The sequence below is a fragment of the Phyllobates terribilis genome, unplaced genomic scaffold (assembly GCF_046119375.1).
Source record: "Phyllobates terribilis strain yellow unplaced genomic scaffold, ASM4611937v1 Scaffold_7__3_contigs__length_470593459, whole genome shotgun sequence".
NCBI classification, from domain to species: Eukaryota; Metazoa; Chordata; class Amphibia; order Anura; family Dendrobatidae; genus Phyllobates; species Phyllobates terribilis.
This window is the reverse complement of record NW_027362767.1, coordinates 110,477,743-110,490,010: the sequence shown is the minus strand read 5'-3', so window position 1 is coordinate 110,490,010 and position 12,268 is coordinate 110,477,743. Positions and strand designations below refer to the sequence as shown.

Here is a 12,268-nt window from a genome sequence, read left to right as displayed (position 1 = left end):
ATCTTGAGGAAGAAGGTGGTATAAATACCCAAAGATGGACAGCAATAGGCTGAAGGTGCAACAGGGGCGTGTCCGCAGAAGGTACAAGAAACAGGAAGTTCAGCGGGCATCGCCCTATGCAGCCAAAACAGACAAACAGACAGCAAGGAGGGAAGCCAGAGAGACATTCTGGACTGGAGATCAAGTGCGCGCTCTTGCACAGTGGGAGATGGACCACCATGCAAGGACGCCGCCAGGTATGTTACAGTACCCCCCCCCTTACGCCCTCTCTTCTTCAGGCCTGCCAGAATCTTCCGCAGGGAATTCGAGGACCAGTCGTTCACTTCAAGGAGATCACTTCCACTGTCCACAGGAAAAATTGATCTCATCTGGTTAGCTAGGATGCTACCTCCTATCCAGCCATCCTCAGCAACAGACGAAACGGGTGGAGTACCAGGAACAGCACACAAGGAAGTCTCTCTCCACATATTTTCAGGTGGCACCCCAGAGGGTACAGGAGACAACTGGAAGTCCTTCACCGGGTTGGAGGGGGACAGAGACTTGGGGGTAATCTCTGCTTCGAGGTACATCTTGTCAAACTCACAGGAAGAAATAGACGGGTTATCAGGTACATAATGAGGAAAAGTCACTGTCTCTTTGTTATCTGGTGGTACCCCGGAGAATTCAGGAAACAACTGGAGGTCCTCCGCCGGGTCAGAAGAGTGCAGAGGCTCAGAGAAAACATCTGCTTCAGAGTACACTAGGTCGGACTCACTGGAGGAAGCAGGCGAGGTATCGGGTACCGAGTATAGGAAAGTCTCTGTCCATTCACCACCAGGTGGCACCCCAAAGGGTTCTGGAGACAACTGGAGGTCCTCCGCCTGGTCAGAGGGGTGTAGAGACTCAAGGGTAACCTCTGCTTCAGAGTACACAAGGTCGGACTCACTGGACGAAGCAAGCGAGGTATCAGATCCAGGATATAGGAAAGTCTCTGTCCATTCACCACCAGGTGGCACCCCGAAGGGTTCTGGAGACAACTGGAGGTCCTCCGCCTGGTCGGAGGGGTGTAGAGACTCGGGAGTAACCTCTGCTTCGGAGTACACTAGGTTGGACTCACTGGACGAAGCGAGCGAGGTATCAGGTACAGAGTAAAGGAGAGTCTCTGTCCTTTCGCTACCAGGTAGCACCCCGAAGGGTTCTGGAGACAACTGGAGGTCCTCCGCCTGGTTGGAGGGGTGTAGAGACTCGGGGGTAACTACCACTTTGGGGTACCGATTGTCAGGCTCACAGGACGAAGCGGACAAAGTATCGAGTACCGAGTGTAGAGAAGTCTCTCTCCATTTGTCATCGAGTGGTATCCCGGAGGATTCAGGAGGCAACAGGGGGTCCTCCGCCAGGTAGTAGAGGTGCACAGACTCAGAGGTAACCACAGCTTTGGAGCATCCTTGGACATGCACACCGGTTAAAGTGGGTGAAGCATCTGATGCCGGGTGCAGGAAGTTCTCCTGTGTGGAGTCTGGATGGGCAGAAGTCTCTTCGGGCAGGAGAACCGGAGCACTACCCACGCACATTACCCGTTGGGGCTTCTCCGGGATACAGGGAGATGAAGCTTCAGTAGGGACTTCAAGGTTGGGGTCAGGAGGTCTCAGGGAGGACAGACCCTGGCGTGACGGCTTGCCTCTACATCTAGCATGTCTGGACTGCCTCTTGAGGTTGGGAGAAGTATTCCGGAAAGCGTAGTCACCCTGTGAGGATTCTGGGTGGGCAGTAGTCTCATTGGGCTGGAGGACTATTGCGCTACCCACACACATTACCCATCGGGGCTGCTCCGGGATATTGGGAGGTGAAGCTTCAGCAGAAGCCTCCGGGTTAGGATCATCGAAGACCATTAGAAAGGCCACCAGGAAGGCCATTAGGTCCAGGAGGATCGGATCCTGTGTTTCATATAGGGGGTTGATCCATTCCAAGGCATCACCCGCCAGGTAAGACATAATGAATGCCACCTTAACCCAATCGGTGGGAAAACATAGAGGGTAGAACTTGAAGTGTAGCATGCATTGCTCCACAAATGCACGACTTGTCTTGGATCCCCATAGTAACGTGGCGGATCCGCAGGAACGAGAGCAGATAGATCCATCTGGACGGGTGCGTAATTCGCCTGGAACTCAGCTGAGAAAAAAAATTTTTTTTTATCTATTTTTAATGCATGTATTCGCTGGAAAACTTCTCAGAGAGCGAAGGCCGTGGGGCTCAACGGGAACCATGGCCTGAGCATGCTGTTATGCACACGCCCGGACTAACTGGCGTGTGCGGGTGTTGTGGTTCCACTGGACCATGGACCGGAGAGTGCCTGGAGGGGCGTGACTAAGTATCTGGCCGATCCGACCAAGGTGGCACGACGGCATACGACGCCAGTGCACCAGGGAGAAACCGGGCAGAGGGACCAGGTGCTACTCCAGGTCAAACTCCGGACACGGGGGTTGGCCCACACTGGGATTACTGGAACAGGCAGGTTAGGCTGGCACAGACTGGTGGATGTAAGCAAACACGGCAGGTATGCAGATGGGTGGATACAGGCGAGTATGCAGGCAGGGAGGTACTGGCCGAAAGGACGGGCTGGAGCACAGAAAGTTTAAGACCCAATACAGACTGGGTCACAGAACCACAGATGCGGTAGACAACCACAGCAGAGAGGGAACGCCCGAAGCGGTGGGCAAGAACAGAGCAGGACGGGGCTGCAGGAGCAGCGAGCACAAGCAGGGCAGGACAGGACTGCCGGAGCAGCGGGCAGAAGCAGGGCAGGACAGGACTGCCGGAGCAGCGGGCAGAAGCAGGGCAGGACAGGACTGCCGGAGCAGCGGGCAGAAGCAGGGCAGGACAGGACTGCCGGAGCAGCGGGCAGAAGCAGGGCAGGACAGGACTGCCGGAGCAGCGGGCAGAAGCAGGGCAGGACAGGACTGTCGGAGCAGCGGGCAGAAGCAGGGCAGGACAGGACTGCCGGAGCAGTGAGCAAAAGGGTCAGAGCGGAGCAAGGCTGCCGGAGCAGTGAGCAAAAGGGTCAGAGCGGAGCAAGGCTGCCGGAGCAGTGAGCAAGGAGTCAGAGCAGGACGGACAGGGCTCTGTTCACACGGAACAGACAGGAAGGGAAAGGCAGAGCCAGATACCCACAGGGTATTTGCAGTGAAGTAGCAAGTGGACCACAAACTCACAAACGGGAGTACAGAGACAACAAGCAGGAGTTAGGTACGAGTTCAGACTCTGCAGAAAAAGGAAAGGAACGGACATAGAGGCAAAACAGGTAAAGGATAGGAGAGAGTTCAGACTGGAACTGAGTGTACGGAAGAGACCGACACTGCAGCGGGATACAGGAGCGGGTCTGGGAATACGGCCCCCAGAGAGGCGGGACGAACAGGCAAGGAGCGTGTTCAGACAGGACAGACAAGATACAGGAACGGATCTAGGTAATCGGCCCCTAGAAGGCGGGAGGAACAGGCTAGGAGCGTGTTCAGACAGGCCTGGAAATACAGCCTCCAGGAAAGGCAGCAGGCAAGAGTACACAGACAGGACTCAGTTCAGACACGGGAACTGATACCGCAAGGCAGGAGACATAGACAGGACTCAGTTCAGACACGGGAACTGATACTGCAAGACAGGAGAAATAGACAGGACTCAGTTCAGACAGGAACAGATACCGCAAGGCAGGGACACAAACAGGACTCTGTTCAGACGGGAACAGATACCGCAAGGCAGAGACACAAACAGGACTCTGTTCAGACGGGAACAGATACCGCAAGGCACAGACAGGCAGATCTAGGAATACGGCCCCTAGAAGGCGAAAGAACAGGCAAGAAGCGTGTTCACAAGAACAGACCACAGTTCAGACACAGAACTGGAAAACAGGATAGGACCTGGCATGTCAGAGACAAAAAGCCGACTGACAGGACACAATGCTCAGGCGCCATCTTGAGGAAGAAGGTGGTATAAATACCCAAAGATGGACAGCAATAGGCTGAAGGTGCAACAGGGGCGTGTCCGCAGAAGGTACAAGAAACAGGAAGTTCAGCGGGCGTCGCCCTATGCAGCCAAAACAGACAAACAGACAGCAAGGAGGGAAGCCAGAGAGACATTCTGGACTGGAGATCAAGTGCGCGCTCTTGCACAGTGGGAGATGGACCATCATGCAAGGACGCCGCCAGGTATGTTACAGTATGTTCTCCTTGTGTTTGCATGGGTTTCCTCCGGGTTCTCCGGTTTCCTCCCACACTCCAAAGACATACTGATAGGGAATGTAGATGGTGAACCCCAATGGGGACAGTGATACTGATGTGGTATATGATGGTGCTATATACGTCAGCATAATAAATAATTAAACATTGCTGGATTATGTTCTGCTCTCTATCACATTACTAACCTCTGATAATAGGACACCAGGGACACTTTGCTGCTCTCCATCACATTACTAGTTTAGAACCAATCCATCATCACATTGCAGGATTATAATCTGTTTATTGCAGGATTATACAGTATCACTTTGCTTATCTGGCTGGTCATTATAACTTCACTTTCATAGAATGCTAAAAATGATCTACAACAAGTTTTTGGATGTAAAACTGGTGAAATAAAAGTATTCTTTAATAAATAGCAATACTCTACAAGATAGACCAGCGGCTTCCTTTATTTGCTGCTTATTTCTAGGGATTGATTTAGGTTTGATATAACACAACTATACATAAGCGTGAAATATGCATAAAACAGCAACAAAAAATATGCAAAGTGTGTCGACAATGGGTCAGTACATGCTTTGCCCTTTACGACACCAGCAGTACTCAGCAGCACCGTCTCTGCAGAATCATGATATATTTCATAGAGCTGTATTATAGCGCCATTACTTTACAGGACTCTGCGATAGTTTTATAGTTGCACCGTACTAAGAAGATCATTACTACTTGTACATTACTATACGCACAAACCATCCTTTTGAAAGTGGCAGACTGTTCAGCACAACCTAATTGAGACTGTTCTCATATTTCCTCGGAGCAATGCTCCGGAGCGCTCCATAGTGTGTCAATGCATTAGCGTTAATGGAAAAACACCAAATGGCAATTATGTAAAATGACAATACAAAGACAGAAGGGACTAAAGAAAAAAAAAAATCTTCCAAATATTTTCCTGCACTCAGTATTGGAGAATAAATGCTTGCTCTTGCGTGAAGTGTCATCGAAGATAAGCAGGTGGGACTTTGGATCCCATTTTTCTTATTTCAGGGATATTAAAATGCATCACAGATATTTCTCTACCCGATCTTATTTAATGGGATAGGTAAGCAGACAGCAGTGACAGTGTCAGATCCCACAGCACACAGCTTTGCCAGGAACAGCCGATAATAGGACACCGGGGACACCAAGCTGCCCTCTCCAAGGTCACATCAGGCAAAGAGCAAGAATCCACTGAGACGAGGTGAGCGGTGCATTAATATAGGGTGATGCCCACAGCTTTACCCTGAAACGGCTCATCAATATGTGATAATCACAAATACACATCACTAATGAACTCCAGGTAAGGTGGGGGTGGGTATAGACAAGGGTCATCACCATCTAGATCTTGCTCAGTCACCATCATATATTATACTAAATACATGTAAATGCTACATAAAAAAACTTTTTCTCAATAAAGGAAGTTAATAATAATAATTACACACACACACATTATATATATATATATATATATATATATATATATATATATATATATACACATACATACACATACAGTACAGACCAAAAGTTTGGACACACCTTCTCATTTAAAGATTTTTCTGTATTTTCATGACTTTGAAAATTGTACATTCACACTGAAGGCATCAAAACTATGAATTAACACATGTGGAATTATATACTTAACAAAAAAATGTGAAACAACTGAAAATATGTCTTATATTCTAGGCTCTTCAAGGTAGCCACCTTTTGCTTTGATGACTGCTTTGCACACTCTTGGCATTCTCTTGATGAGCTTCAAGAGGTAGTCACCGGAAATGGTCTTCCAACAATCTTGAAGGAGTTCCCAGAGATGCTTAGCACTTGTTGGCCCTTTTGCCTTCACTCTGCGGTCCAGCTCACCCCAAACCATCTCGATTGGGTTCAGGTCTGGTGACTGCGGAGGCCAGGTCATCTGGCGTAGCACCCCATCACTCTCCCTCTTGGTCAAATAGCCCTTACACAGCCTGGAGGTGTTTTTGGGGTCATTGTCCTGTTGAAAAATAAATGATGGTCCAACTAAACGCAAACCGGATGGAATAGCATGCCGCTGCAAGATGCTGTGGTAGCCATGCTGGTTCAGTATGCCTTCAATTTTGAATAAATCCCCAACAGTGTCACCAGCAAAGCACCCCCACACCACCACACCTCCTCCTCCATGCTTCACGGTGGGAACCAGGCATGTAGAGTCCATCCGTTCACCTTTTCTGTGTCGCACAAAGACACGGTGGTTGGAACCAAAGATCTCAAATTTGGACTCATCAGACCAAAGCACAGATTTCCACTGGTCTAATGTCCATTCCTTGTGTTCTTTAGCCCAAACAAGTCTCTTCTGCTTGTTGCCTGTCCTTAGCAGTGGTTTCCTAGCAGCTATTTTACCATGAAGGCCTGCTGCACAAAGTCTCCTCTTAACAGTTGTTGAAGAGATGTGTCTGCTGCTAGAACTCTGTGTGGCATTGACCTGGTCTCTAATCTGAGCTGCTGTTAACCTGCGATTTCTGAGGCTGGTGACTCGGATAAACTTATCCTCAGAAGCAGAGTTGACTCTTGGTCTTCCTTTCCTGGGGCGGTCCTCATGTGAGCCAGTTTCTTTGTAGCGCTTGATGGTTTTTGCAACTGCACTTGGGGACACTTTCAAAGTTTGCCCAATTTTTCGGACTGACTGACCTTCATTTCTTAAAGTAATGAGGGCCACTCGTTTTTCTTTACTTAGCTGCTTTTTTCTTGCCATAATACAAATTCTAACAGTCTATTCGTAGGACTATCAGCTGTGTATCCACCAGACTTCTGCACAAGACAACTGATGGTCCCAACCCCATTTATAAGGCAAGAAATCCCACTTATTAAACCTGACAGGGCACACCTGTGAAGTGAAAAACATTTCCGGTGACTACCTCTTGAAGCTCATCAAGAGAATGCCAAGAGTGTGCAAAGCAGTCATCAACGCAAAAGGTGGCTACTTTGAAGAACCTAGAATATAAGACATATTTTCAGTTGTTTCACACTTTTTTGTTAAGTATATAATTCCACATGTGTTAATTCATAGTTTTGATGCCTTCAGTGTGAATGTACAATTTTCATAGTCATAAAAATACAGAAAAATCTTTAAATGAGAAGGTGTGTCCAAACTTTTGGTCTGTACTGTATATATACACGCACACACTGTGGCATGATGTAAAAATGTGGGCACCCCTAGTCAAAATTACTCTAATTATTGTGAACAGTTTAGAAAGTTGAAGATGAAATGATCTCTAGAAGGCCTAAAGTTAAAGATGACACATTTCTATTGTGTTTTAGACAAAATTATATATACAGTACAGACCAAAAGTTTGGACACACCTTCTCATTTAAAGATTTTTCTGTATTTTCATGACTATGAAAATTGTTCATTCACAATGAAGGCATCAAAACTATGAATTAACACATGTGGAATTATATACTTAACAAAAAAGTGTGAAGCAACTGAAAATATGTCTTTTATTCCAGGTTCTTCAAAGTAGCCACCTTTTGATTTGATGACTGCTTTGCATACTCTTGGCATTCTCTTGATGAGCTTCAAGAGGTAGTCACCAGAAATGGTCTTCCAACAATCTTGAAGGAGTTCCCAGAGATGCTTAGCACTTTTTGGCCCTTTTGCCTTCACTCTGCGGGCCAGCTCACCCCAAACCATCTCGATTGGGTTCAGGTCTGGTGACTGTGGAGGCCAGGTCATCTGGCGTAGCACCCCATCACTCTCCTTCTTGGTCAAATAGCCCTTACACAGCCTGGAGATGTGGTTGGGGTCATTGTCCTGTTGAAAAATAAATGATGGTCCAACTAAACGCAAACCGGATGGAATAGCATGCCACTGCAAGATGCTGTGGTAGCCATGCTGGTTCAGTATGCCTTAAATTTTGAATAAATCCCCAACAGTGTCACCAGCAAAGCACCCCCACACCATCACACCTCCTCCTCCATGCTTCACGGTGGGAACCAGGCATGTGGAGTCCATCCATTCACCTTTTCTGCGTCGCACAAAGACACGGTGGTTGGAACCAAAGATCTCAAATTTGGACTCATCAGACCATAGCACAGATTCCCACTGGTCTAATGTCCATTCCTTGTGTTCTTTAGCCCAAACAAGTCTCTTCTGCTTGTTGCCTGTCCTTAGCAGTGGTTTCCTAGCAGCTATTTTACCATGGAGGCCTGCTGCACAAAGTCTCCTCTTAACAGTTGTTGTAGAGATGTGTCTGCTGCTAGAACTCTGTGTGGCTTTGACCTGGTCTCTAATCTGAGCTGCTGTTAACCTGCGATTTCTGAGGCTGGTGACTCGGATAAAATTATCCTCAGAAGCAGAGGTGACTCTTGGTCTTCCTTTCCTGGGGCGGTCCTCATGTGAGCCAGTTTCTTTGTAGCGCTTGATGGTTTTTGCAACTGCACTTGGGGACACTTTCAAAGTTTTCCCAATTTTTCGCACTGACTGACCTTCATTTCTTAAAGTAATGATGGCCACTCGTTTTTCTTTACTTAGCTGCTTTTTTCTTGCCATAATACAAATTCTAACAGTCTATTCAGAAGAACTATCAGCTGTGTATCCACCAGACTTCTGCACAACACAACTGATGGTCCCAACCCCATTTATAAGGCAAGAAATCCAACTTATTAAACCTGACAGCGCACACCTGTGAAGTGAAAACCATTTCCGGTGACTACCTCCTGAAGCTCATCAAGAGAATGTCAAGCGTGTGCAAAGCAGTCATTAAAGCAAAAGGTGGCTACTTTGAAGAACATAGAATATAAGACATATTTTCAGTTGTTTCACACTTTTTTGTTAAGTATATAATTCCACATGTGTTAATTCATAGTTTTGATGCCTTCAGTGTGATGTACAATTTTTATAGTCATGAAAATACAGAAAAATCTTTAAATGAGAAGGTGTGTCCAAACTTTTGATCTATACTGTATATAAACTTTTGCATCGGCCCATTTTTATTTTTAATGTAAAAAATAATATATATATATATATATTATTTTTTGCCTTAAAAATAAAAATGGGCCGATGCAAAAGTCTTGGCACTCGTGAAGATGTGTGTGCTCAGATAACTTTGACCATGGTTTCAGACCTTAATTAACCTGTTAGGGTTATGGCTTATTTATCATCATTGTTAGGAAAGGTCAGGTGATGCAAATTTCCCAGCTCTATAAAAACCCAGCCTCCTCTAACCTTGTGCAAACAAACAGCAGCCATGGGTTCTTCTAAGCAGCTGCCTACCACTCTGAAAATGGTAGCAGCCCACAAAGCGGGACAAGGCTACAAGAAGATAGCAAAGCGTTTTCAAGTTGCCCTTTCCTCAGCTCGAAATGTAATTAACAAAACGCAGTTAACAGGAACAGTGGAGGTCAAGAAAAGGTCTGGAAGACCAAGCAAAATTTCAGTGAGAGCTGCTTGTAGGACTGTTAAGAGAGGCAAATCAAAACCCCCGCTTGACTGCAAAAGACCGTCAGAAAGATTTAGCAGACTGTGGAGTTGTCGTACAATGTTCTACTGTTCAGAGACACCTGCACAAATATGGCCTTCATGGAAGAGTCATCAAAAGAAAACCTCTTCTGCGTTCTCATCATAAAATTCAGACTCAGAAGGATGCAAAAAAAACATTTAAACAAACCTGATGCATTTTGGAAACAAGTCCTGTGGACCAATGAGGTTAAATAGAACTCTTTGGCCACAATGATCAAAGGTATGTGTGGAAAAAAAAAAGAGCACAGAAATTCAGGAAAAGAACATCTCGCCAACCATTAAGCATGGGGTTAGATCAATTGATGTTTTGGGGTTGTGTTACAGCCAATGGCACGGGGAACATTTCACAGGTAGAGTGAAGAATGGATTCAATGAAATTTCAACAAATTCTTGATGCAAATATAACACCATCTGTAGAAAAGCTGAAGTTGAAATGAGGATGGCTTCTACAAATGGATAATGATCCTAAACACACATCAAAATCCACAATACACGACCTCAAAAGGCGCAAGCTGAAGGTTTTACAATGGCCCTCACAGTCCCCTGATCTAAACATCATTGAAAATCTGTGACTGGTCCTCAAAATAGCAGTGCATACAAGACGACCCAGGAATCTCACAGAACTGGAAGAATTTTCCAAGGAAGAATTGATGAAAATCCCTCAAACAAGAATTGAAAGAATCTTGTCTGGTTACAAAAAACGTTTACAAGCAGTGATACTTTCAAAAGGGGGCACTACTAGGTATTAACCATGCAAGGTGCCCAAACTTTTGCATTGGCCCATCTTCCTTTTTGTATTTTTTAAAATGTAAAAGATGAAAAAATATATATATTTTGCCTAAAATAAAAAGGAAATGTGTCATCTGTAACTTTAGGCCCTTTAGAGATCATTTCATCTTCATCTTGCTTAACTGTTCACAATAATAGTACTTTTGACCAGGGATGCCCAAACTTTTACATGCCACTGTATATACTGTATATTATTATTTTTTTTTTTAACAAACATGTTATTGCCATAGCTCAAGAGAGTCAACTTGAAACTTGGCCATATGGAAAAAAAAGTGCATATGGTACACAAAGAGGTAATAAACGTGATATGCTGAAAACATGGTGGTGACATAGAAGTAGCACACGGAGGTGTTACATACAACAAGGAGCCATTTTCTGGACTGAATGGGGAGAAAACATGGTGAAAAATTAGACTACTCATCATCTGCTGGTAGTCAATATACCCCGTGAGGACCTAAACCTTCAGATGGCATTACAGGCACTATGCTGTGGTGATATAGTGATGGATGAACCTAACGGGACACTACTATATGGAGACTATTGTGGCATGTACACGGGAATACTAGGTAGCACATGGACAAAACACCAATGGGGAGTGTGAAGTCGTTTGTATGACACTACAATGTGGCCGTACGCTTCCATATCGTAAGGACAGTAGGTGATGCGTGGGTATATTTTCTCTATGGGCAGTGGAAAAATGTAATAAAATCCCTTAATAATGAGACAGAAGTAATTGAATCGCGTTCCTTCCTATTATCTTTTACTGATCCATAGTTCAAAATATGAATATTCATCCTAGGAGTTCCCCATAGTAAAAAAGGTTAGAAAACTCTACCCCAGACATTGCCGGCATCACTGCCTCAATACCTAATGAACTGATAAGCTGCGGCCTCATCAATATTAATGAAGCCCACAAAATGTATACCTCCGCTTGGCATAGGTGACCGATACCTACTTGTAGATTACAGGAAGTGAATAGGACTCTATTATTTATGCCGACAATCACCTTTCGCTTTTTGCAAACGGACCAATATTAATAGTGAGAAAAAAAATAAAATATCACTATTAAATGTTTATTTAAAGCCCAAAATATATTGACATTTGACAATTTCTCATTTTAATGCACTTGGTAACGCTAAGATTTCATATGCACTTGCCCCAAAAAAAAAATACATATGCATATGACAGATAAATGATGATGCTCCGAGTGTGAAGAGACAGATGAGGGACACTCACCTGAGACAAGCCAAGGTAGATGGACACAGTCTCCGAAATGTACAAAAATTTTCCCTCCTGGTTTAGTGCAAATACAAATCCGTCCAGAGACTGCGGGGAAAAGAACAAGAGACAGTCACAAACGGAGAGGAAGGGAGGAGAACAGGCAGGAAAACGGGCAGGAGACAGCCGAAAAAGGGGGAAAGGGGAAGTGTGGAACACAAGAGGAGAGCACAGTTATACAGAAAGTGATAGACAATGCACACTGGAAAAGCAACGACAGTAATACATAGACAAATGCATAAAACCCTGGAGTGGAAAAATGAGATATTAGAAAGTTCTGCACATCATCAGAAGAGGGAGCGCAAGCAGAGAAAGGCGAACAACTCCAGCACAGGAACGTGCACCGGATTCTGATCCCAGGGTGAAACGAACACCCGACAAGAAACAGAAATGTATTCCTCCAGAATAAAAAATATCACCAATAAATAAGGCTATGTGCCCACGATGCAGAAATGAAGCAGAAAATTTCTGC

The 12,268-nt window shown here is 45.3% G+C and overlaps 1 protein-coding gene across 7 annotated transcripts in view; it reads right to left on the bottom strand.

Moving 5' to 3' along the window:
- Nucleotides 1-12,268, bottom strand: part of NPAS3 (neuronal PAS domain protein 3) — a 788,102-nt gene that overhangs the window by 335,997 nt on the left and 439,837 nt on the right. For 6 of the 7 annotated variants that reach the window (XM_073639080.1, XM_073639081.1, XM_073639084.1 and 3 more), the window contains one exon: nucleotides 11,755-11,844. The exons of the other annotated variant lie outside the window; for it this stretch is intronic. In XM_073639080.1, the coding sequence (XP_073495181.1) occupies nucleotides 11,755-11,844 (90 nt within the window). The remainder of the gene's footprint in view (nucleotides 1-11,754; nucleotides 11,845-12,268) is intronic. 7 annotated transcript variants of the gene reach the window in all.